Here is a 24819-nt window from a genome sequence, read left to right on the forward strand (position 1 = left end):
GCTTGCTGGTGGAAAACGTTCTTGTTTACGCATGCCAAATCCCTGTTTTCGCTTCCTATTAAACATTGAAAAATTTAAGAGGGCAAGCACCATCCTAATTTTTATTTGCGCAATATTAAGTACCAGAACACCACCGTGTATGTGTAATGAAAAAATTCAAAAAATCCACTTTCCACACTGATTAATTGTGAAGAAGTGTTTTTAATAAAGTCTTAAAAAGAGGCATTATTTAAATGTGCATACAAAATATAACTTAAAAAATGTGAACGTGGTTTAAAAAAAAATAATAATAATAATAATTCCCACAAGCGCCGTATGTGATGATTTGTGATCTGGATTTCCCGTTGATGATGAATGAAAAATGTGCGCTCTTCGCGCACTTGGTTCTTTTGTCATCGCACTCAGTGTAGCACAAAAGGCTCGGTAATGAAACTTTGATGAGGTACAATAATCTCTCGTGCGCAGTCCTCAGTGTGCTGATTCCTACAAACCAATCCCCTTTTCGGGTCACATGTTTCTCTCCAACGGGATTATCGACAGGTGGCATCGGTGACAAATGCTTAATGACGTTACACCTCCACCCGATTCTGGATTCTCTCCGTTTATTCGCGAATCATTTGATTTGTATCACGCGCCGTCACTGTTCACGTCGACCTTCGAAAGGAATAGAATACCGGTGCCGCAGAAACAACGAATACGACAAGGCACACTCAAAGCACAACATTTATATTCTTCTACAATTGAGCCGTATCTGTGCGTTCTTGTTTGTATTTCGACTTTTATTTAAAGGTAGTCGGTAAACGTACGGAACGCGTTGATATCTTTTACCGGGAGAGGTCAGGTGAAGTTGAACGCCACACCGTTTGATTGACAGGTCGTATTGGCCGCGTCAACAATAGAAATGGGAGTGGTTTGCGCCACAGTGACGAAATGGGTGTGGCTGCAGGACCAAGCAGCCAATCAGGATAAGAATAGCAACCTGGAAGTCGCTTGTGACGCCGTGGAGAGGCGGGGCGGCGTTCACGGGCTGTGGAAACAGAGCGGGGCGACGGAAGCGGTGAGATTGGAGAAAAGAAAAGCAGGGCGCAGAGGTGTGTGGGACTGCACTGTGAACGGTGCTGCAGGTCGAGTCGGACACAGTTTCCGGAGCCGCACCGGGCCGCGGCGAGACCGCATTAAAGCCTGATATTCTCCTTCACACCCCCTTCCCCGGAAGCCCCGCAATGTCTGGCGGAGGAGAGGTAAGGTACGCCCGCAAAGAGGCCGGGCAAGAGAGCCCGAGGATGCCGGCCTGGAAGCGAGAGATTTTGGAGAGGAGGAAGGCGAAGAGCGGGGTTTCCGGGGGAGCCGCGACCGCGGAGAATGGCGCAGGCGGGAGTCCAAAACGCAGTAACGGGGAGCCGGCGATGAACGGCGGCGGCGGCGGACCGAACCGAGAGCGAGAGCGAGAGCGAGAGCGAGACGACGCGCACGCCGGACGGAACCGCTCCATCACCGCGGCCGGTCAGCACTTCGCCAGCAACAAAGACGCCAGACAGGCCGCCGCGAGGAGTCGTGACGGCGGACAGGAGAGCTTGGTGCTCCAGGAGAGCCTGGGCCCGTTGGAGGAGAACCCATTCATCAAGCTGGAGAAGGAGCGGCGGAGGCGGCAGGACCGGGAAAACGCCACTCGTCCGATCCAGCACATTTTGGAGCTGTACGGTAACGTTCCTGGTATACGGACGATCAGAGCAGAGAATATTCTCATCATCGAGTCGGACCCCGATTACGTTCATGACGGCGAAGAAGTCAAAAGTCCCATTTGGCAACAAAACGGTTACAGCTCTGTCAACGACCTCTTGGACAGGAGAGGCAATGCTGTCACCGAGATAAGAGCCAAGGAAGTTGTTATTTACGACACCACGTTGAGCAAGAGCGAGGAGAATCTCAGCACCCTCGGTCGCCCATCCAACGAGACGGGCGAGGGTCAAGGGATGGTGAGCCGAATCCTGCAGAAGTTTGACTCCAACTATGGGAAGCTGCAGAAAAAATCTCACAGCACAGAGAACCTGCTGGATATAGACGGAAGTGCCGGCAGAAGGCAGAGGGCCCGGGCCAAGCCGCAGCTGGATCCGATGCCGAAGCCCAGAGCGGACTGGGTCAAAAGTCGGGGCGGCAGGCGGTCGTCATCGGCCCCTCGGCCCGTGTCCTCCCTCCGCCGGCGGTTACAAGAGAGCCCCGACCCGCCGAGAGACGAACCCGACGGGGCGCCCGAGGTGACCCCTGAGGTGCCCCTCGACAACAAGGTGCCATCATCAATGCAGAGCCATTGCGCCCGCCCCGAATCCCTCTCCTCTAAGGCGTCGCCGCGCACATCGTCTGACTTTGAGATCCGTCCGTCCCCAAAGCCAGACCTCTCTCAAATACCTGACCGGGATATCCAGGCGCGGGCCCTGGCAAATCTGCGCATACAGTCCAAAAACTCCTTCACGGTGATTCCCAAGCGACATCTTACTGCCTCGCTTGAAAGTGGCCGCACGGCGCCCCCCAGTCCAGCTAAAACGTGCCCTTCTCACAGAGTGGCGGAGCGGCCTGCGTCAGGAGAGCCATCTTCTCACTTGTCCGCACCTGCTGTAATGCTCCAAAAACTCAAAGATGCAAAAAAGCAGGAGGAGAAGGAAGTGGAATGGCCGTACGAGCCCCACCCGTCGCCCTCTGTCGCCGCATCGCCCGCACGACCTCTGCCTTCAGACAATCCGCCTCCGTCTCCTACCGCCCTTTCTCCACCTGCCCTGACTTCTCCGGCTGTCCCGGCGTCACCCATTTTGTCTCCACGTGCCATCTCACCGGATCCATCGCCCCCCTCCCCATCTGTACTCGCGCCTCCCGCAGATCACCTCCCGGTGACAAACATAGATGACGTCGAGGTGGAAGCCCCGCATCGTGTCCCTGCACCGAGGAGGAAGGGGAACACGTTTACCGTGGTGCCCAAACGTCGGGTGGAGGCTGAGGCCGAGCCCGGTTCGCCTGAGCCCCAGCAGGATGCTTCGAGTGACTCCTCACCAGGGTCCACGCCCCCTCAGGCCCCATACTCTCAGCTGGGTTCCCTGCTCAAGAAACGCTACCCTGCTGTGGAGGAGATTGAGGTCGTCGGTGGGTACCTTTCTCTCGGGAAATCCTGCCTCTCCAAGGGGGGCTCGCTGGGGAAGAAGGTATGACAACACAATATGCAAAGCTGTGAACACACACAAACGATCACTATATTGATCTTATCTGATGACTACTACCTGGAAAAACCAAAACAAAATATTCATATGGATTCAATAGAGAGTCATTCTCGTTTCATCCAATCCAATTTTAAAGAAGGGTCTCACTCACACAAGAAAGACCCTTGTTGCATTCATTTTCATTCCTGTGCAACACGCCCCCCCCTTTCCGGTTGCTCGGGGTTGCGTCGACAATTTCACATCTTCATTTCCCACATTTGACTTGCCCTTTGCGCCAGAGTGGAAAGAAGGTGTGTCTTCACCAGCCATGCGCAGCCCCTTATTTTGTTTGGTTTTTTTGGGCAAAAGCTGGCTGAGCAATCTCATTAAAGCGCGGCTCTTCTGTCATGAAGCGGAAGGGCATTCGGCGAGAAGCCGTTGAGCTGTGTTGGAGAGTCAAAGCCACGCCGTTCATGTCGGACAGTGACCACGATCGCAATTAGAAAATCTGCTTGCCTGCTCAGACGCTTAAATTCACATCGAGGCCTTTGTTTATCCGGCACGCGATTGTTTTTTGTCGCATCGCTGTATGTCGCCCATATCTATTGTTAAGCTCAGTGTTTCGTGGTGAGGAATGACGATGTAACCATGGGAGAACAGGTTTGAGTTTAGTCGTGACCTCAGAGTCTCGCTCCATAACTACGACGCTCTCTCTGATGGTAGATGTTTCAAGCACAAGCCACATACAGTTTGGCTGTGTGTTTACCGTAGTTACTTATCTTTACTGATCAAGGCTGGTGTCTCAGCCTCTCAGACGCTGGCCTGCTTCAGCGTTTCCTTGAGCTGGCACGCTGTAATCCTCTTGTTTTCCAATGCCAGCCAGTGGAAAGACTTGGATCGGGTATTATCTGGTCTCTTCCCCAACCTCATTCCTCATTGTTCACTTTCAACCGGCCGAATGAAATGATTCAGGCATGTTTCTAACGCAGTGATTTCCAACCTCGATGGAGCCGAGGCACGTATTTTACAATTGGAGAATCTCACGGCACAGCAACGAACAAAAACGTCACAAAAAGTGCTGACATGAATTACTGTATGTAAATGGATGAACAAAGATACTTTTTTTTGGAGCAATTACGTCAAATCTTAGAATTTCCCACGGCACACCTGAAGAGCGCTCACGGCACACTTGTTGAGAATCACTTTTCTTATGAATAGTACCTCCTCCCAAAACGATTTTGTATTGTTTGGGATAAAGCCCAAAGTTAATAATGCACTTCCGCAAAACTTCGTAAACATGAGGTACCGCCGACCTACGGAGGACGGCCGACATCGCTGACTCCTAGAGGGTACAGGTGTTCAGCTTTTGCAAAGATCTGCGCTCCACTGAGAGCGGTTCATCGGGGGGGATTGAAAGCCACTTTTGTATCAATGCAGGTGGCAGCATTTTGAACAGATGTTGATCATAAATGTAAACAATGCTTGGCCACAAGTCTGAACTTTCCAGATATTTGTGCTACTCTGTGCGAGATTGCCAAATCATCACGTTTAACAGCAGTGTGACATGAGCAAATAGCGAGTTTTCTGTCACTTTCTCTTAGAGTTGGCGCGCTTCTCCGCTTAGGCGATGTTTTCCGATCCTTTTCTTTTGTGGGCTGAACTGCACAAGCAATTACAAAAGCATCGAGGCCCCCTTTGACCAGGATAGTTTGTGTGGAATTTTGGTCCATTGCGATGTCTGCGTTAAAGTAGCCACCGAGCGAACATTGCCTCAGCTGAGGGCTCTGGGTTGGATTTGAGTTTTTCCCCAGCAAAACCAAAGATTTTTGTTTATGAGGCTTCGAAAGAATGTTCCACACATTCTGGTTTTACCAAAGTAGAACATAAACTCTTCCTGTATATTTTCCAGAAATGATACTGTGTCCACATATCGTATACAGTCCTGCTCCACATAGAGGAGTTTGTCTTTTGTGCTTTTTTTGACGCACCTCTCTGCAGTCTCCACCAGCACCACCCTGCTTTCGCTCCTTCTCTTTGCAACGGTAGTTAATAAGGCCTGTCCCGCGGCTTCAAGCTTCCTGTGATCTTCTTTTTGTTGGCGAGGGCAGCTATGTAGGTCAAGCGCAGCTTTTTGAACAACAACATGTTGGCATCTGCATAAAATCAAGTCGGGCTTTCGAGTGAAATTTATAGACAAGGATTGAGTCACTTTCCAGCTGTGTGTTATTGATTTTGTTGTTGTTGTTGATTTAGCACATTTTATTTTCCCCTCGTGGTTAAATGATGTTGAGCTACATCTGGCAAAGACAGACTGGGTGGAGTGGTTCAGTTTGAATGTTTTGCTTTTGTAGGCTGGCCGTTGTGGGGGTGGAGAGGCGTTCATGTTTGCCGGGACAACGGAGTGCGGGGGTCACCGACATGGTAGCCCCCAAGGACCGCGTGAATAAAAATAGCTCACCAGTGATGGGACATTGTGATTTCCTTGGAATATTGCAAAAGTGATCATTTGAAAATGTAAATACTTGTAGAGATGTACAGTATATAAATAGTGCTGCATATTGATTGATCTGTTTCCTAGCTTGTTAAGTCCATCCATCCCTTTTGTCAGCCGCTTATCCTCAATCGGGTCGCGGGCGTGCTGGCGTCTATCGGGCGAGAGGCGGGTGGCGCCCGTAACTGGTTGCCAGCCAGTCGCGAGGCACAAATAGACAAACAACCATTTGCATTCACAGCGACGGACAATTTCAAGTCTACAGTTAAACCGCCATGCATGTTTTTCGGAATGTGGTAGGAAACCGGAATACCCGGAGAAAACCCCCGCAGGCGCGGGGAGAGCATGCAAAAACTCCACACAGGCGAGGCCGGATCTGAACCCGGGTCCTCAGAACTGCGAGGCACATGTGCTAACCAGCTGCCACCTTGTTAAGTAATTGTTGATAATCTTTGTGATAAATCATTGCACATAGATGAATATCATTAAACAGCTCTGTTTCAAAAAGGTTCATGTTGCAATGTGGAAGAGGAACACAGTCATGCTGCACAACCCTGCTTCTTTGTACTCGTTGATTATTCATATTGTGAATCCTGATGTTACTGCGTAATTATGATTTGAATCTTGCAGTAAAGCTGCATAAAGGGGGGATACCCTGTCACGGAAAGTGAACATTCGGTTAGGTCAGCTTCACATCAAATGAAATGCATCAAGCCGTAAAACGAAGCCTGAATTTCTACCGAGGCTGTACTTGTATTGTAGGCTTTGGTTAGGAAACACAATAGGGGCATCGGCCTTTGAAAACTTAAAGACGACAAGTTTGTTCATTCCTGTTTGAAAGCCTCCATTCAAAAAAAAAAAAAGAAATAATAATAATAATAATTCTGAGGTCATATAGAGTCCCTTGTACCGCCATTGATCTACCTCAGCCATAGTGTTAAGTCCATTAATCCATGAGGATCCATCAATAGAAATATATGCCTGTGTGTAGTATAGATTTAAAAAAAAAAAAAAAAAGTAATAATCAGTCCAAAGATGGGCAGAATAATGAATATATGTCCCAGCGACATTGGCGGACGTTGCCGCTGGTTCGGTATCTCCGGTCTTAGCCTGCGTTCGTAGAATTCATTGTGTCTGCGAGGGTGTGTTATTTTAGTTGAACTTAAATGCCATGTCTGCACCTGCTTATAAATAGACAGAAGCTTAATTGTTTAAAAGCCAATGTAACGCAGGAAGGCTAACAAAAGGGCACGCTGATAGACTTAACGTCCTGCGCCGGGGCTACAGGTGTGAAAGTCCATTGTGTTTAATTATTTACCACTCAGAAGACATAAACCTCTCCTCCCTTCCACTTCCTGAAACATTGCACGCCACCCCTCAATTTAAAAAAAACAAAAAAAACAATTCATACAAATCAGCATAGTGCTTTTGTGGGCTTGATAATGAAGCTAAATGTTTGTACAAGATATGAAGACAGCTTTTTTGTAAAAAAACAAAAAAGCTTACACTGTATAAATCGTGTGTACATACATTTATATTACAGCGTACAATGTTTGATTTATAGTGGCAAATTCTTAGTGTTATGAGTGTGTATTTAAAAATGTAGTGTTAAAAGGTGTGGCGGCACGGTGGGTGACTGGTGAGAGCGTCTGCCTCACACTTCTGAGGACCCGGGTTCAATCCCCGGCCCCTCCTGTGTGGAGTTTGCATGTTCTCCCCGTGCCTGCGTGGCTTTTCTCCGGGCACTCCGCTTTCCTCCCACATCCCCAAAACATGCATGAAGTGGTAGGTTGATTGAAGGTGTGAATGTTTATCACTGGTGATAATTACATTAGGGTATTATTATGTAATAGATTAGCTTTTCCTAGCAACTGGTGCCTGCAAAATAATATAGTATTCAAACCTACACATCCACCATTCACAGCATAGCATCAGGATTTATTTTGCATGGTAGGATGGCCACCTTAACCTTATGTTTCAATAAAGTATGGACAGGATTTGTGGCGCAGCGTCGTCATTTGTACAGCATTCCTCGCCTTGCCATTATTTTACATATTTTCATCTCACGGTGTCCAGCGTGCAGAAGTTTTGCAGCATCCACATTTGCAATTGTTTAGAAACGGGGGTAACATTAACTGTCTCAATTAATGTACATTTTTTTTTTTTTGACTTGATCATATAATATTGGGAGCGGCGGTGGTTTAGCCGTTGCAGACAAAAATCAATTGCGACGAGTTGTCGGAGACATTCTAGTCTGCCTCCTCACTAGTGTTGAGATTGCCTTGAGCAAGGTTTTACACCCAAATTTTTTTGTCTCGTTTCTGTTTCTGCTTTCAGACTTAACCACAATCCAATGCGTCATAATGCTGACGAAACAGGAAAGATTGAAAAAATATAAGAGGAAGTTTAAATAAACATAATACCAAGAGCTTGAGTAATTTGAGTCAATTTCAATGGAAACTTTCCCCTTACACTCACTTCCCTTTAGGGCTGCCTGATTATGGCCAAAATAATAATCACGATTATTTTGATCAAGATTTTAATCACAATTATTCCTCATTTTCGGGGGGAAAAAAACGTAGTTTTTATTGTTAATTTTTCCCACAAAAAAAAAAACAATATGTAACAGTCTTCAGTGCCAAATGAATTTTTAAATAAGAATAAATTCTAGCTAATAATACAAAATAAACGTACCCCAAACAAATCTACTTTAGCAAGTGCTAACTGAATAAATATGCTTTTACAAAGTGCAATCACGAATTGCAACTTAATGGAAGCAAATGCAGTTAATGCATAAAAGGCAATAACTGAAAAGGCTAATAATTTGAAAATCCACGTCCATATCGTGAATTCCGTTGTTGTGCTTGATCATTGGTCAGTCGTGGGCGGTCGCTCACAAACTGCAAAGAACTCGACAGTTCTGATTTCCCTCTCTATTTACTTGTGGTTTTTTTTTTTTTTTTTTAATACAAAGTCAAGGCAGCCGCTACAACGAATGTTAATAGTGTCTTAACGTGACACGCCGGCCTCTCCGCCAACGTCAAAATGAGAGCTTCGTATATTACTACGTCGGACGTCAATGCCATTGTATGTTTTTAAGCGCGGTGCGCCTTAACGATACGTTCGCTCCCCCGGTGGCTCGATGACTTGGTTGCGGGCACTGCTACAAATGAAGCACTTTCCATATGCAGCGGCGCCCGCATTTGAAATGTGAAAATTTGCCGACACCACTCAGGCTCATTTAATCGTGGCAAGCCAAAATCACCATCAGGATTCAAATTCAATTCATTGTGGAGCCCTTCTTCCCTCGTTCCAAAATGGAACGGCTTGGTGATTTGTAAATTGCTCGTATTTCCCTTGAGCGCTTCAAATTATTATAGTACATTTAAACATTAGATATGTATGGGATGTTCCATGCTACTTCCCCCCCCCCCCCCCCCCCCCAGACCGATTCAGTAGGTTTTCACTCTTTTGAGTACTCACCGATACAGAGTCCCGATACCTCTAGTACTTTTGATAAATCAAATTTCAGTTTACACAATCACAGACGATTCTGAAAAAAGAGCATTCTTTCTTTGTGACGCGCACCATTCGCCAATATGTTAAACCACTCTATGTCAGATTTTGTTCTTGCCTTAATCATGGGTGGCTGCTATCGGCAGCCTTCACCTTGAAATATGGCTCCCATCCCTAATATACTGTATGTCAGCCCCGTTGACACCTTGTCATTGTTTACTCTGCCTTTTGCATGATAAGATAATAAGTGGTATGGATTATGCCTACAGTTGAGGGGAATAGATAAATATAGAACACCAGAGATGTTTTTTTTTTAAAGCCTCCCAAATCTCACTGAGCATCTACAATCCTTTCAGGATTCAGTGCAGCATTTGTGTGTAACCCCAAAGAGTTTTCGGTCAAATGCTGTAGCATGTGTTTGCTGTTGACTAGACTCGAAGTAATTTGAATTCAAATTAGTAGGAGCTCCATAGCAAGTGCTTTTTTTTTGGGCTGATATCGAAGTCTGTACAAACAGTTTACATAATAAATTCTCTTGTCAGTTCTTGCAAAGACTTGGCCGCGCACACACACACACACACACACACACAAACAGATCCACAACAGTGGTTCTATGCAATATTCACAAGAACACACACTCAGGTTTGTTTCCCTACATAGCCCTCAGGCACAGGCACAACCCTGCAATGTTGCTGTAATTAGAATTCAACCAGCAAAGCCGCTCTGTCACGGGCATATTTAATTCAGTGTGTGTGTGTGTGTCCTGCTGTTTATGTGCTCTAGTGAGAAGATGAAGAGACTAACAGGCTAACATTTTGGGAGTTTTATAAAAAGAAACTGTGGGCGAGTGGGAGAAGGCGCTGACTCTGAACATGTTATTTCTTTGACCTCTGATTGATCAATGACTTTGCTGACAACTAAATGGTCAAATCTGGAGATAAACTGATTCAGCAGCAGCGACGCCATTTATGACAACAAAACACTTTGGATTTGTATCTGTCAATTGCTGAGGCAAATCTGCCTGGCTGTCTTCGTCTTCGTCCTAAAATAAGCATGACATCAATCAGATCTCTTTTTAGTTTCATGTAAAGCATTGCAAAACAATTCTTCTTGTTTTCATGATGATTGACCCTATTCTGCTCTTGACAGTATCTTCCTCCTCTTCCACCCTGCCATTCCCCCCTTGTCGTATAACCATGGCGCCCGTCGCCACGACAACACAGGCTGTGGCCATTCTATCCTGTCATTAGCTTTCCCGGTTAAAGGCACGCACTCTCTCTCTGTCTGACTCACACCCGCCGTTACGTCAATGCTGACGTTGCAACGAAAGAATAAGCTGTTTCACGTGATGAAGACTCATGATACTGAAATGTTAAGGCGAAGCTTGAATTGCTTATTATGTACATGAAGATATGGTTTATATTCAGTATTTCTGTGGACAAAATATCTATTTGCTCTTCTCAATGAAACTACTGTAGGCAGACAAGCTGTAGCTGCGTGATTCCGCGAGGTGCGTTCGGTGACACTGCGTAAATGGGAGTCAATGTGTTCTTTTGTAATGCAGTAATTGTCATTTCTGTTACGCGTTTTAGTTTGCACATTAAGGACTACAGTCCTGTTTTTGTTTTAATTGATCATTTTACCAAAAAAAAACATTTTTCCTCATGTTTTTGAGATTGGAGGGTGGCTACTCGTGTGGACTGAATGGGTGGCAACAATGCGGAAATGCAATGCCACTATTTTCAGGGTAATAGCCCATCAGCAAACTACAATATTGGAAGAAAAGAAACAAAAGAACTGGGAGCTCGTTAATTTTTGGACCGGTGAAGTTAGTTCCAAATTTCCAACTATGAACTGAACTTATTCATTTTTGGAATTGCGAACTGAACTTTGAACTATTCCGCGGAGAATATGAACTTTCCCAACACTGACGCTGTATTATTTCACATCGTAATATATATATATATATCGCAGGTTTAAAAAAACAATAATAATAATCGCAATGTAATTTTTTTTCCTCGTGTCGTGCAGCCGTAGTCTGTTTCAATAGCCATTCATACAAAACATAAATAAGGCACTTATTTATTGATTAATTGCGTCTTGGAGCCACCGAGGCAAGACGCAAGCGCATTACTTGGCTTTGGCTCAGTTCACCCAACTAGTTAGCTGAACATGGAAGAATAACTATGAGATGTTAAAGCTTCATTTAAGCGCACCAGCGTTATGTCATAACTCCTCCGGGGCAGCATTATTCTACTCGGTACGAAAATATGGTGGGTGGGTGAGTGTTGCACGACTCTAACTCTTATAAGCATTTGTTGCAATACATTATTGAAAAGCATTTTCTCCTTTTTTTTAAATAATATACTGTTCTTATATACTGTAGCAAGTAGTGACCCTATGGTTGTGTGAACTAAATTGGTGTTAGAGTTGTACAATTTCCAACTGTACCTTGAAGGTGTCTGAATGTGATGGGATGAGCCAACCCCCGACTCATTCATCCAATAATCTGGGTTTTATGGGATGAATGAGTCGGGGGGCTTGGGGTCTGTGCAGCCGAGGAGCGAGGTCCTGCCCTGTCCTTTTTGTGGTTGATAGATACCAGGGAGCGTGCATACTTGGACAAGTATGATGCGGGAAAACTTGACATGAGTCTCAATTTTTCACCCCATCAAACACTTTTGGGATGAACTGAAATAGCAAATGAAAAGCCTCTTTCACCTCGTATCAGTGACCTCCTCACAAGTGCACATGTTCTGGAAGAATGGACAAACATTTCTTCCAGAAGTCTTTGGGGAAGGTCTTCTCAAGAGAAGTAGAAGCCGTTTTATTTTCAACATGAAGATCAAGTGTATATTTTCTTTAATCGTCAGTTTTGATTGAAGGCTCGAGTGGTCTGAGGCACATTTAATTTGAGGATACAAACGATCCTCACTCTCATCCGTCCCCACCATATAAAGCAGTGAATCCAATCCAGATAAACACTCCCGCACACATCTCCACGGAGACTACTACAAGAGCATCGTCTCACACTATCTGGAGACTTGACAGTGCAAACACAGATGCTCACTGCCTCCACCGACTGGCAGATCTGCAAACATCGGACACCTCCGTGCCCGAGTGAGCCTCCGCACACTCAAATCACTGTTGGGATGCCGAATGACGGGAGGGCTTCGAGAAACAAATGTGCGCATATCTGATCGAAGCTGGCATTGACTGAGAAATGGGCCGACGCCTTGAAAACATGCCTAGTTCTGAATAGCCAGTGGGGATTTTGCTCGTTATAGTCAAGGAGTCCATGTCTATTTGAGGTGTCTTATTAGCAGCCGGGTTTCAGACACATACTAGAAAAGAATTGGGTTCCGGGCATGGTCACTTTGTTGCAGCAACATGAGCTTCGTTTCCTTCCAGAGTTTTTAGTTTAGTCACATAGAGATTCATATGATCCAGTGTAATCAAGGTTACTGGTTAAACGCGGTAGTTGTCTCTTTGTTGTAATTCCACATTTATAGGAACATTTCCCGAGAATTATCAGTAAAAAAAAAATGTATACGATATACTTTTCATGCTCGAGGCGCCACATTTGTTTTTGTTGTTGTTGTTTTTTTGATGAACACATGCCTGCTTTGCTATTGTTCACCTCAGTCACTAATGCAGCCGCAGTTCAACTCCTCAAGCTGGTGTACTTGCTTTGCTGGGCTAACATTATCTACCAGCCAGGAGATTAGCTCTAATCACATTGATGGGCCCATCTCTTCTAAGCCGCCCGTGCACCTTAATGCGCCTGTAATAGCAAGACATTTCAGTTTCAAAGTACTGTGCCGCAAACATCCTTACAGTTCATGTGGGCATCCAGTATTTGCACGAAAAGACCTTTTTATGCCAGACCAAAATCATCTCAATACAGTAGCCGGTTGTCGACTCCAGCTGCGTTTGGGTTCCACATTCTAACTCAGCAGTTCAACCCGATTAGCAAGGAATCCGAGACAGTCTGCGTATGCGTATACGTGCACGCTATCCATGAGCAAGCACCTTTGACTAATTTAGCACATACAACACTGGTCGATTTGGAAGAAATCCATCCCGCATGGCTTTCATCTTGCCAAGCGATAAGGCAGCTTGATGAAAAGATCCATTTGATTTGATCTCTCTATCGCTCTCATGATTTCCCATATGGGCTATTTTACCATGCTGCCTTCCTTTAAAGTTTGAAGATTTAGCCCCGGATTTCCATTACTGCACACAGTGAACCCCCCTGCTTCGCACGTGGAATAGGGACCGGATGCAGCCACAAATAGTGAAAATCCACAACGATGTATGCCTTTCCTGAAAAGGTTTGATTGCCACTAGATACCACAAAATGGTGGCAAAGCACCACTTTTGTCTAAGAGAACCAACGTATAAACGAGTCATGCATTTTCTTTACAATGGCAAAAGAGCGCACAATCGCTTTTTTAATTGTACTCTTGAATTCTGTTCCTCTCCAGAACATCTCGAGTGCAACAACAGCAAAACACTCAGGGCCCGATTTATTAAAGTGAATTGGTATATGAGATCAGGCTTCAAAATTCTTTGTTTGTCCTACTATTTACTATAGGACTGTAGGACATTTTGATGTTGGTTTACAAGGCAATTGTTCTCTTGTTTGGATGTGGCATTCTCGAAGACGTCGAGCGGACTGACACATTAGCTTCCGCTTCCGCTTCCGCTCACGCTCATTCTGAGGCAGCCAGTCTTTTGATCAATATGAAACAAAGCGACACAATGAAAGAGTTGTTAGTCTGCCCATGTCCCGGCTCACTGACTGAGCACACTGTGCCGAATGAGGAGTCCTTCAGAGTTGGGCCCCCCGCTTAATGCGTCCCACAGCCTGAGGACCGGCTGGGGGGAACAAAAATCACTTCTGCCTGCATGAGGCGGATTTTGTCACAACAACAACAAAAAAACCCCAACAACACTCAGCGATATTCCCATTTACTTCGCCGATGTGGTCTCCCAGCTCAACTATAACGTGAGAAGTGCTTGCAAAGCAGATCAAAGGAAATGTGCAGGAGGAAGTGGTCTCAACCGAGAGCCTGGTTCTGTTGCCTTGAGAGTTCCGGTTTGGTATGATGCGAGAAAACTGTCACACTGTCAGAATCAAGGCAGCAACTAAGTATTCATAATAGGCAGGATTGAATATGAAACATTGGACTCGCTTCGCGTTCACATTTCTATTTCAATGAAGTGTTTCGTGTAATCAGTAACACAAGATGCCAGATTTGATATCTGTAGCTAACTACACACTGATAACTCTACCATAAAAACAACAAACAGCAACTCTTCAAGTTTCAATTTCATGCCAGCTGAAGGACAAAGTCAAAGTATTCATAAGCACGCAACTGTAGGGGTAGGTAGCAAACAAACAAACAAACAAACAAACTAGGACTTCTGACTGTATTTCCAAAAACCAAATAAACTTCTCACGCCGAGTACATTTGGTAGTTGAGTGAAAAGTTGGTTGGCAAATTCCCTCCACGGGACTGAACCCTATAACCCTTGGCCGCACACTTGCATGGCACAAGAACAGCGATGTGCAAGCAAAATGGCGTGGCCTCTTTAGCATTATCTCAATAGAAGTCTTTATCTTTATGGCTGTTCTCTTATCCCATGTAGCATTCTTAGCAGCCTGTTTAGTAACACTGGAATATGCAGGGAAGTAATTAGGTACCTGCTCTAACCTTTTACGTGACTAAAAGCTTTTCCTGGTACTGATTGTTTAGTGGTTCACATCATTGCATTGTTCAGCAACTTTGTCTTCAGGAAGCCCCCTTCCTCTGACAATTTCACGGAATTTGGGGGATTTAGGTTTCAGCTGAAGTCTAAAACCCAAAGCGTGTCGAATCCGAAGGACCGTTGTCGGCTTGTGGCCTCGTGATGGAGATTAGATCAGATTTAGGTCTCGGTCACAGAATCAAGTAGGGTACTATAAGAACGGCATTAATTGGGAAGCTCGGTAAACTGCGTGACGACTAATCACAAATGTCACTGTATACTGTTAATACTGCATGTGTGTGCAGTTAATACTGCTCGTTTGTTCAATTATAAAGCCCCCCGCGTGTAAAGATGGCTGAGTGATAGCAGCTCAGAATGTGATACTTCCATGACACTTTGCCCAAGGTGAGAAGAAGGTGAGAACTAAGTTCAACTTTGTTGTCGTTAGGCATAATACAGGCAAATAGCCAGACTGTCCGTTTTATTTCGTGCTTCAAAAGTGAGGTGGTGCCATTCTGATCGCTCACACGTTGTGTTTTCTTTTTCTTAAAGGTCCCATATTTTGGCTATTTTGACTCTCTAACATGGACGGGGTTCAAGAAACGGTTTCACTTAAACGGTGCTACTCGGCCGTGCCCGATCGAGCACAACCACCTATCGCACCTTCTGTTTATAATCCAGTGAAACCGGCCACACTGGGATCTGAACAAAGTGCGCGTGAGTTGCCCGATACGAAAAGCGGCGTCAAATCCGAACCCCTGATATATTACTGCTGCTCGCAAAGGGGCTGTGCCGTGCGATAAGGCTGTCTAATCACGGTGTTGTAAGGAAGTAATAAACTCTTGTTCTTGTTTGCTGTAATGAAATTACAAGAGATGAATGCATGTCGGCATTACAATCGAATATGGGCTTTAAATGAGAAGACATCTGACACCTTTTAGCCCTGATTTACCGGCCAGACGACTCAGCAGCCCAACAGTCAGCAGCTGCAGGAGGAGCTTTGCTTACTGTAGCCGGTAAAATAGCTATCTTTGACAATTAATGCATTATTGTCCAGGCTAACATAATGAGCAAAATTCAATTTACACCAATTGCATTGTGGAATGGATCGCACGGTGGGTTCAAACAGAATGTGCGTTGTGATTGACTGGCGACCGCTCTCGCTTGCCTCTTGCCCAAAGTAAGCTTGCATACGCTCCAGGAGTACAAGAGCAATGAGGACGGGCGGACGGGCGGGCGTGAAAATGGATACGTTATGCAACAACGAGACGCACTGGTGCTGCTTTCAGAAATATTGCCCCCCAGATTAGAGGACATTTGGGGACACAAAGCTAGAGGACTGGAATTTGACGAAGTTGTGCTCACATTGGACATAAAAAGGAAAATTACGGGTTTTAATTAGCAATGAATGTCTTCAAAAATATAGATGCACTTTAACTAGGCCTGCCACCTTAACAATTTTCCAAGACGATAGATTTTCCCAAAAACAATCACGATAAACGATAGTTGTCGTTTTTTTAATGTCTCCGAAATCATGAAAAATAAGGCCTGTCATTTTTTTATTGTACTTCATTTTTCTCTTTGAAGTCATTAATGTTATTATTATTGTTGTTGTGATGTTTCCAATTTCCTTTGTTTCTCTATGAAATCGTTTTGTTTTTTTTCTTGACTCTGAGATACTACTACTTTGCACGGAGCCTTCTATTCTGATTATAATCGGTTTAGAAGCCCAAACCCAATGAAAACGCTCCACGCAAACACCTCAGTCGGAATAAACAGGCCAAATCCGAATGGAATTTCATTTGGTTTCACACGGGTGGAATATTCCTTTTGCCACACTGATCGGATGTACATTTTCGCTATGTATACCGTCATTCAGAATAGAGCTGGGAAAACCTCTGCGCATGCCTCGCCTGGACGTGACTGCGCGGTGACGTCGTCGTTTACGCATGGCATAAATATGGCGGCTCCCAACAGATCTCTTATGCAAGGGAGATCTTCTTTTTACCTACTTAGAACTACTGTGCTGAATAGACTCGAGACCTCCATTTTGATAAATGACGTGACGTTCACGACGGCGTGCACGTCTCACACCTGTTCCGATTAAATGTAGCGCACATCATATGTACACCCAATTGGAATAGATCACGTCACATGTAAAAAGTTGACCAGATAGCTTCAATTGGAACTATTTCAATCGGAAGGACAAAAAAAGTCTCCGTGTAAACCCGGCTACTCAGTGGTTGGTCCACTGAAAATGAGCCCTTCGCCTGTCAATCAAATATACGCTGACGTTCGCTGTAGTCCACTATTGGCTGAATAACGTGCCACCGAGGTTATACTTAAACAGGTTAAACAATTAACGTTCCCGTGTTTCTGTTGATTTGGGACTAACACACACAACAACTCTGAGAGGCACTGACGTTTTAAACGACTTCGTCATGGCAGAGCGAGCTGTTTAGCTCCTTAACTCGCTAGCTCGTTAGCTTGCAGGCGAACTCGTTAGCTCGCGGTCGGGCTAGAGAACACGATAGTTAACTCTCCCTTCAGTGTCTCTGTTGTGTGAATCTACGCGCCGCACATGGCAGCAAGGCTGTGGAGTATTGGATGGATCCAACACCGCTAATATACTAACATATCAACTCACAGGTTCTTACAGGTTTTTAGACACTAAAAAAAGAATTCCACCGCACCACCGTCAGGACCACTGCCTTGCTCATTTTCCCACATCCTGCCCTGCCCTTTTCTGTCCTCTCGGTTAGTTATCGCTGGATCACCACAACAATAACCATTTATCGAGTCCAGAAAAACTATCGCGTCCCAATGTTATTTATCGAATGATAAGTGGATATAGGAATTATTGTGACAGGCCTAATTTTAACCTCAATTCTGTAAATGGACTTGATTGTGGAGGTAAACTCACGGGATGGCACAATGTTGTGATTGCAGTACTGTACTTGTCCTTATGCAACATTTCATTGAACTCTGTAAATATATTCTTTATATGGTCTTTACAACTTCTTTCACTTACATTCATAGGCCCCAAAATATCAATTGTTGGCCTATGCCACAAACCTCAAACAACCTAGTCCACCAGGACAACGACTACACTGTTGTTGTTTTTCCCCCCGCCTGCCTGTCATGTCATGTGCCACTTTCAGGCATGTTTTTGGTGCTGAATATTGATTCAGCAACTCGGGACCATCTCTGAATTCAATATTCTTCTTAAACTGTGTCTCCTGCAGCTCAAGATCGCCTTCAATGAGTCGAGTCTCCACAGCACGTATGAGTATCCGTCAGAAAGCAGCGTGTGGGACAGCGTCGACGAGGCGGACGAGGACAAACGGGACGGAAAGGTGGTTGAAGAAGCGCCCAGCATGGTGGGCCGTATCCACATCCCTCAACCCACTTTCACAAGCTCGCCCACACATACCAACAGCAGCAACGGTGAGATATTGTTGAGAAACCAATGAAGCATAGTTCAGCATGGGTCTGTTATTGGATTGTAAAACATTTGGCGGACTTTCTCCCTGTGAACTATATGGACGCTTGAGTGCCTGCGAATTCCTTAAAAAGTCTTAAAAAGGGTTGAATTTGAATTGCCACAATCCATTCGTTTGGTGTTCCGCTTTTCCTTTTGAGGGTTGCGGGGAGCCGCAGGCCGTCCTGGCTGACTTGGGGCAAAAGACAGACTACTATACACCCCTGACTGGTCACCAGTCAATTGCAAGGCACATAATAGAGACAGACAACCATTTAGCTGAACCGATGCCGACTGCACGGAAGTCATTTCCGAAGCAAAGGCATTAAATATCCTTAGAAATCACTTTGACTGTCGTTAAATCTGCTATTCGAAGGTCAATACAAAAGGTTGTACTGGTAATTTGAACCCCAAAAAATGGCACATTTTAATTAGTCTCCAATCACAATAAAAATACATTATTTGAAATAGTATGGAGGTGGAGTATTGCGGTTGATTGGACAGCACACTGGTTAGCTAGTCTCTCTCACTATCAGGAGATCTAGGTTTGTACTTGTGTTCAAGCATCCTCCTCGCTTAGGTTAAATGCCATATGCAGCCGTCCGCTGTTATGTATGTTTACCCTTTGCAAAATAATCATTCAAAACATCAAATTCTAATATTCTACTCTCGGGTCACACAGACAGTTTAGACATATGTGAGAAGTTTTTGTTTGTTTTTTGAAACCTGCGAACTCTACTTTTTCTGCCAAAACATTTTCCATGTTGCAAACATTGAGCAGTTTTTGGGGGGAAGGCCTTTCTGTCGGATAAGACCTCGAATAGAGATTCTGAGCCAGGCCCTCTGGGTCAACTCGGTGACCTTGGACCTCACGGATGGAGAACCAAAACTTCTTAGCTCGACCCACTCCCAACATCTCACCGAAAGTCTTCCCAGATTAGTGGAAGCTGTTGTAGTTCGAAAGGGGACCAACTAACCCTTACCTACATTTTCATCTCCTATTAGTAGTCAGCGTTCCTAATACATTTGACCATTTAGTCTATTGTGTTTTATGTCATTGCGTCATATAAATTTGCCCTTAAGGGCCCCCCTTTGTGATGATACCAGTGTGATCCAAATGTGGACTTTGAGGTTTGATTTTGAACATTCTTAGCAGAAAGGCTATAAGTGGGAGGACAGGGACCCCTAATGGAATCACTCTAAACTACATTTGTGGAACTGTTTGATGGCGCATGAGCCATCTCACCTAGAAGGACTGATAAAGTGCTCTGCCAAAACGAAACTTTATTCTTTTTAGATTTAATGATTGCCTTGTGCTCTTGCCACTATTTTCAGGGTTAAACAAAAACAAAAAACAAAAAAAGCCAAGGGTCGCACACTCCAACCTATTTGGAAAAGGAATTAAGACAAGCACGCAGAATTCCATCTACAAAGGGAGACCTATAGTAGTAGCATCATCAATGGTGTCTCTATGTTCTTGTGCGCAGACCTCTCCAGCTACATTCCCAAGCACTCGATGGACTTCAGCGCCTGGCAGGAATACAAACAAGAGGACAGCGCTAACAAGGAGGAGGCCGCTTCCCGGCAGCCACAAACGACAGAGGAGGTCATGGTGAGAGGATTACAACTCTATTTTCATTTCAACCCTCAGTTTCTGTTCTGTATTTCAAGAGCCAAGGAGCAATGGCGTAAAACTAAAGCCCACCTACATATGAGAAGAAAATAAGCCAATTAGCCCAACTAACTTCAGGACTTTGAAGGTTTTGGTCTAAATTGTTAGCCGTCAGTTCATTTTCACAATAAGATGCCATTTAGGAATTGCTCCTTTTTATGTAGAATCACCTCTTCAGGGGGTCACGCAGATTGCACCGGAGTCCCATTTCTACTACACTGGCCTAACCTGAAATGTGCCAAGTCTGCATCACGTGGCTCTTTGACTCACCGATGCTATCATTGTTGTAAAGTCGTACATAATAATCGCATTGAAAAAAAAAAAAACCGGAATCGTAAAAGAGAAGAATTCCTTAACTTCCCTCCTGAGGGTGGCTTGGACACTGGAACGACAGTTTTTCATTGCGTGCTACCTGCAACCCGGAAACGTCGTCGGTCTGGACCGTCATAAACGGAGGACCCCGTTAACAAAAAAATAATGAGAATTGGCTCGTACGCTGCATGTCAGGTGATCTTAGTTGCCGACCCTTCTGTCACTTGAAAGTGAAACTATCGCTCAATTATAATACTGCACATTGGCCACTGACTTGGTGAAACCAGTTGGGAGAACATTTGCACCGAAGAAAAACGAAGCTGCTGCCTCGACCTCCTCAAATTCATTTCTCCAGTCATCAACATTGGAAATAGGATTCCTACGCCATAGTGTCACAAATGTGAAATGTGTTTTTAGATATGATCAGTAGCCTACAAGTTGAAAGATTCTACCATTCTAAATGTATATTTTGTTTGTCTGTCCTTAGCTGACACCAGCAGACACTTCTTCCCTGTCAGACTACAGCAGCGAGCCCGCCCTCTACTTCTGATCACTGGGTCGAATGAGCACTGAAGTAGCGCCTCGCCCGTGGGACCAATGGGACCTCAACCACTGTTAACCCAAGCACATGTTCCCTGACGCCTTCGGGGAACACGAGCCTCGGTACTTTCGCCGCTCGCTACGTGATCGCCCGAGTCGGACAGTCGGCCAGCTTCTCCAGATCGACTTTCACTTTGGTTGACAAGCCTAAAAAGCAGCTGGACTGTCTTTTCCAAAAAAAGATCCTGCGCAGTTGATCTGTCGAAACATCCCAACCAATTCAATAGCTTGTCAACGTCAGGACAGACGTCCTTTCTCCAGACCGTCCTGTGATTTTCGTCCATTCTAGTTTACACTCGGAACTGGTCGAAATGGGCTTAAAAGTCCAAGCTCCCAGTAAGAACAAAAAGTTGCCAATGCCCATGCGGAGGTGACGCCACAGCGACGGTGTTAAACGACTCCATAAACGAATCCCGGACCTTAAGGTTGCTGCGTCTCCTCCATTGTAGTAAAACACAAAAGACAAATCTGAAAGCGTGCCACGTAGTTTTGTTTGTTTTTCTACATGCATGGTTTCTGTTGAACCAACAAACAGCTTAGGTTGTTTCTCTAACTGTAATACTTTCATATGCCTTTTTTTTTTTGGGAGGGGGGGGGGGGACGTATTGAAGCTGCTGGACGGTTGGTGGAACAACAGGCAAACTTCGACACCATTCTTCACAATGAGGAGGCCAAGTATAAACTATATCAACGTATGCACCCTGGAGGAAGTTTTTGTCAATCTGTAGCCACACTCATTTTTTGATAAATGCTTGAAAAAGTGACCTTTGCCAAAAAATGTCTGTATTGCCGCTGAGTGAAGTACAGCGTCTCACCTGGCCGAATGTTTCTGCGTCCTCCTCCCGAGCTTCTCGTGTATTTATTGCCTCCCGATGTTGAAGTTTGCATGTCTTCGAACCTGCTTATGTACAATTTTGTATCACGGTTTCCGTGTCAAGGTCGAAAGAAGCGAGAGGGCGAGTTCAGACTGATCCGCCCAGTCGGACATCTTGCATTCTCACATTCCGCGGAGAGAAAGCGGCTCCGCTAAAAGCAAATGAAGGTTAGGGTTTGGATCGTGTGTGAAAGCTTTTAAAGAAGGTTTTTTTTTTGTTTTATTGACAGGAATGCACCACCTTTTCATTTTTGAAAACTCGTATTGCCAAGTGATTCAAGTGTTGCTGTAATGGCTTCAGTCCTTCTTTCGACTCACCCCTGGCCAGTATTGTTGTAAAACCAAACTATCACAACATTTATTTTCTGCGTTTTATTACTTTGTGGCAGTCCGATGACGTGCAATTGCTGGTCCAGTCTTGGATGCGACATGCGTTTGCGCTGTCATTCTTTTCACTTTGTTTTGCACCTCATGTGAAGGAAGAGCCAGTGACAGATTATGTGCGCTTAAAACGAGGGGTTTTCTTTGTTTATTTGACAGCAGATTGTACATGTATGCCACAGTAGCTGACTATAAACAAGGATTCCCTGGTTTACCATTTTTACAGACTGGAATGCCGAAATTCATGTTTTGAAATGTTTTGGGGTTTTTTTTCAAAATCAAACAGAAAGAAAAGCATCATGAAACTGTACACGACGAATGCACTGCCGATGGATGCAATGTCCACTTTTGTACGCTTGCCACAGCCTTGACCCTTGACCCTTGACCCTTGACTCTGGAGATTGTTGGCCTGATACTGTAGCCCACGCCACAGGTCTGTTCATCTTCATCCTCGAAAATTGACAGTGTCTAGTCCTATACGGTGGAACCTCCAAAGTCACATACATACAATGCATCCATCCCATGACACTAGTTCTTAAAGTGACTTGGCTTTACAGGCAATGTTTTGATTACAAAAAAAAAATGTCATCATCACTAATCTATATCAGTATAAAGCTACGGTGATCATCGTGCACTATAAATATTCAAGTCAAACGAAGCACCCTGCGATAAGCAAGGGACCGAGCAATGCTACATTATGGTAGCTTGATTGGTCAAATAAACGCAAATTGAAATCACGGTGTTGCTCGTACTTTCTATGCTGCTGTCGTCTGTTTCAAATTGATGCTTGAAATCCAAATCAGCGATATCTGTGGCATTGGACTTTGGAGGTTCAACTGCACTTTACACACCATGAGTCTTTTCACATGGTTGAATGTATTTTACTTTCTTTTTTTCTTCATTCTGAGTGGATGGACTTCTCCAAGTTTTCTAATAGCCTACACGGCGGGCTATACAACAGGATTGTCATGAGCAAAATAAACTTGAAACTCTTTTCACCCTAAATATTGTCAAATACACGCTGCACACTTAGAACATTGCCAAATCTTGTCAGGTGTTTTGTTTGGTTTAACATTTTTAGTCTGGGATGCAAGAAACAGTTTCACACTCCACCTAATTGTGTCAATCAACATTTACCAACTGTGAGGACACGCATGGTGTAGTTAAGGGTCTAAAACTACCTGCGGAGACGGCCCACGCTCACTGTTGCCTTCAGCAAAGACATTCTTGGAAGGAATGTTTCTTTTTGTATTTGATCCATCAGTAAAGTAAAGGACCAAAGAGGTAGAGGCCCCAGTAGCTTGACACTGTTGTGTTTAAACACCAGCAATATTTCCCCCCCCAAAAAAAATGGTGATTACCGAGAAAAACCAAACACACCACTTCAATGTACACTCATCCAGCAATGTTCCCGGCTTTTTCCGTTTGTGGTGGTCACGCCATTAAAGCTCACTCCATTTTGTCCAGCCCCCTTTTTTGCTTTCTTTTGTCTGCAAGTCTCCACTGCCTCAGCTGTGGAAAGTTATTGTTGATGATTTGAACAAAAATAAAGTGATGTCATACCTGTACAGATATACACTAAATCAATATAAAACTGGAACAAATGAAAATACTGTGTGGGACTGTTTGAGATCATTTGTCAGGTGAAAAGGTGAGGGGCCTTGTTTTGATCGGGGCTCGCACACGCGCCGAATGAGAACCTTCGGCCCTGGACACACATTATCTGATAATCTGGTTGTTTTTGTTCCCGACCAAAGACGACAAACGCCAGACTCGGACGATTTGATTTCTTATAACCCTAACCCTTTACAATTGTCCTGTGGTCTAAGATGTGTTGAGAGTGAATTTGTCCAAAACGGGTTTGGGGCCGACAAAGTTGAATGTGTTCGATATTTTTACGACCCCAAAAACTTAGTGGCGAAAGCTGAGGCATGATACCGTGACTTCTGATGTGGAAAGGAATGTCGCCAACTGAAAAGGTGCCCTGACTGCTAGTGTACTCTGGCCCACTCATTATCCTCATCCTCTTCATCTGACAGCAGTTTTCGATACCATTTCTCACAGCATCCTCCTGAACAGACTCTAGCGCAGTGGCATTACACACACACACACACACACACACACACACACACACCCTTCCAGTGGTTCAGTTCTTACCTGTCCGGCCGTACCCAGTCAAATGAAGTCATTCAAATCCTCGTTTCTTCTGGTGTCCCCCAGTGCTCCGTCTTGGGGCCCCCTCCTCTTTATCACCCACCTCTTAGCAATATTTTCCATAAATTCAATGTACACTTTCACTGTTACGCAGATGACACCCAGCTCTTCAGCCACTGTCCCCCGCCCGGTCTTTGGAACTCACTACCACCTGACCTCCGAAACAGCACTCCTTAGCCATCTTCAAATCCAAACACAGTTGTATTTAACTGTTTAGTACAACGCATTTGCAATTTATATTTAAGAACGGTTTGCTTTAAAACATTCATATTTAGGTACATGTTTTTGTATTTAACTTCTATGTGCCATAACATCATTATTTAAGTACAGGATTGTTTT

General features: G+C 44.7%; 1 protein-coding gene across 1 annotated transcript; it reads left to right on the top strand.

The window, feature by feature from the left end:
* Positions 1–985: 985 nt before the first annotated feature.
* tprn (taperin) lies at positions 986–23879 on the top strand. Its single transcript, XM_061799324.1, has 4 exons — positions 986–3191; positions 18192–18393; positions 19915–20039; positions 20899–23879. Exons 1-4 carry the CDS (start codon positions 1224–1226, stop codon positions 20959–20961), a joined length of 2358 nt encoding a protein of 785 aa, XP_061655308.1. The 5' UTR covers positions 986–1223; the 3' UTR covers positions 20962–23879.
* The last annotated feature ends 940 nt before the right edge of the window (positions 23880–24819 follow it).

Source organism: Phyllopteryx taeniolatus, chromosome 15 (genome assembly GCF_024500385.1).
Source record: "Phyllopteryx taeniolatus isolate TA_2022b chromosome 15, UOR_Ptae_1.2, whole genome shotgun sequence".
Classification (NCBI taxonomy): Eukaryota; Metazoa; Chordata; class Actinopteri; order Syngnathiformes; family Syngnathidae; genus Phyllopteryx; species Phyllopteryx taeniolatus.

Bases quoted from the DNA above. Each gene is read 5' to 3' on its own strand.
- tprn (XM_061799324.1), top strand. From the start codon at position 1,224: ATGTCTGGCGGAGGAGAGGTAAGGTACGCCCGCAAAGAGGCCGGGCAA. The intron at 3,192-18,191 runs GTATGACAACAC...TGTCTCCTGCAG, and splicing joins GGGGCTCGCTGGGGAAGAAG to CTCAAGATCGCCTTCAATGA. The intron at 20,040-20,898 runs GTGAGAGGATTA...GTCTGTCCTTAG, and splicing joins AAACGACAGAGGAGGTCATG to CTGACACCAGCAGACACTTC.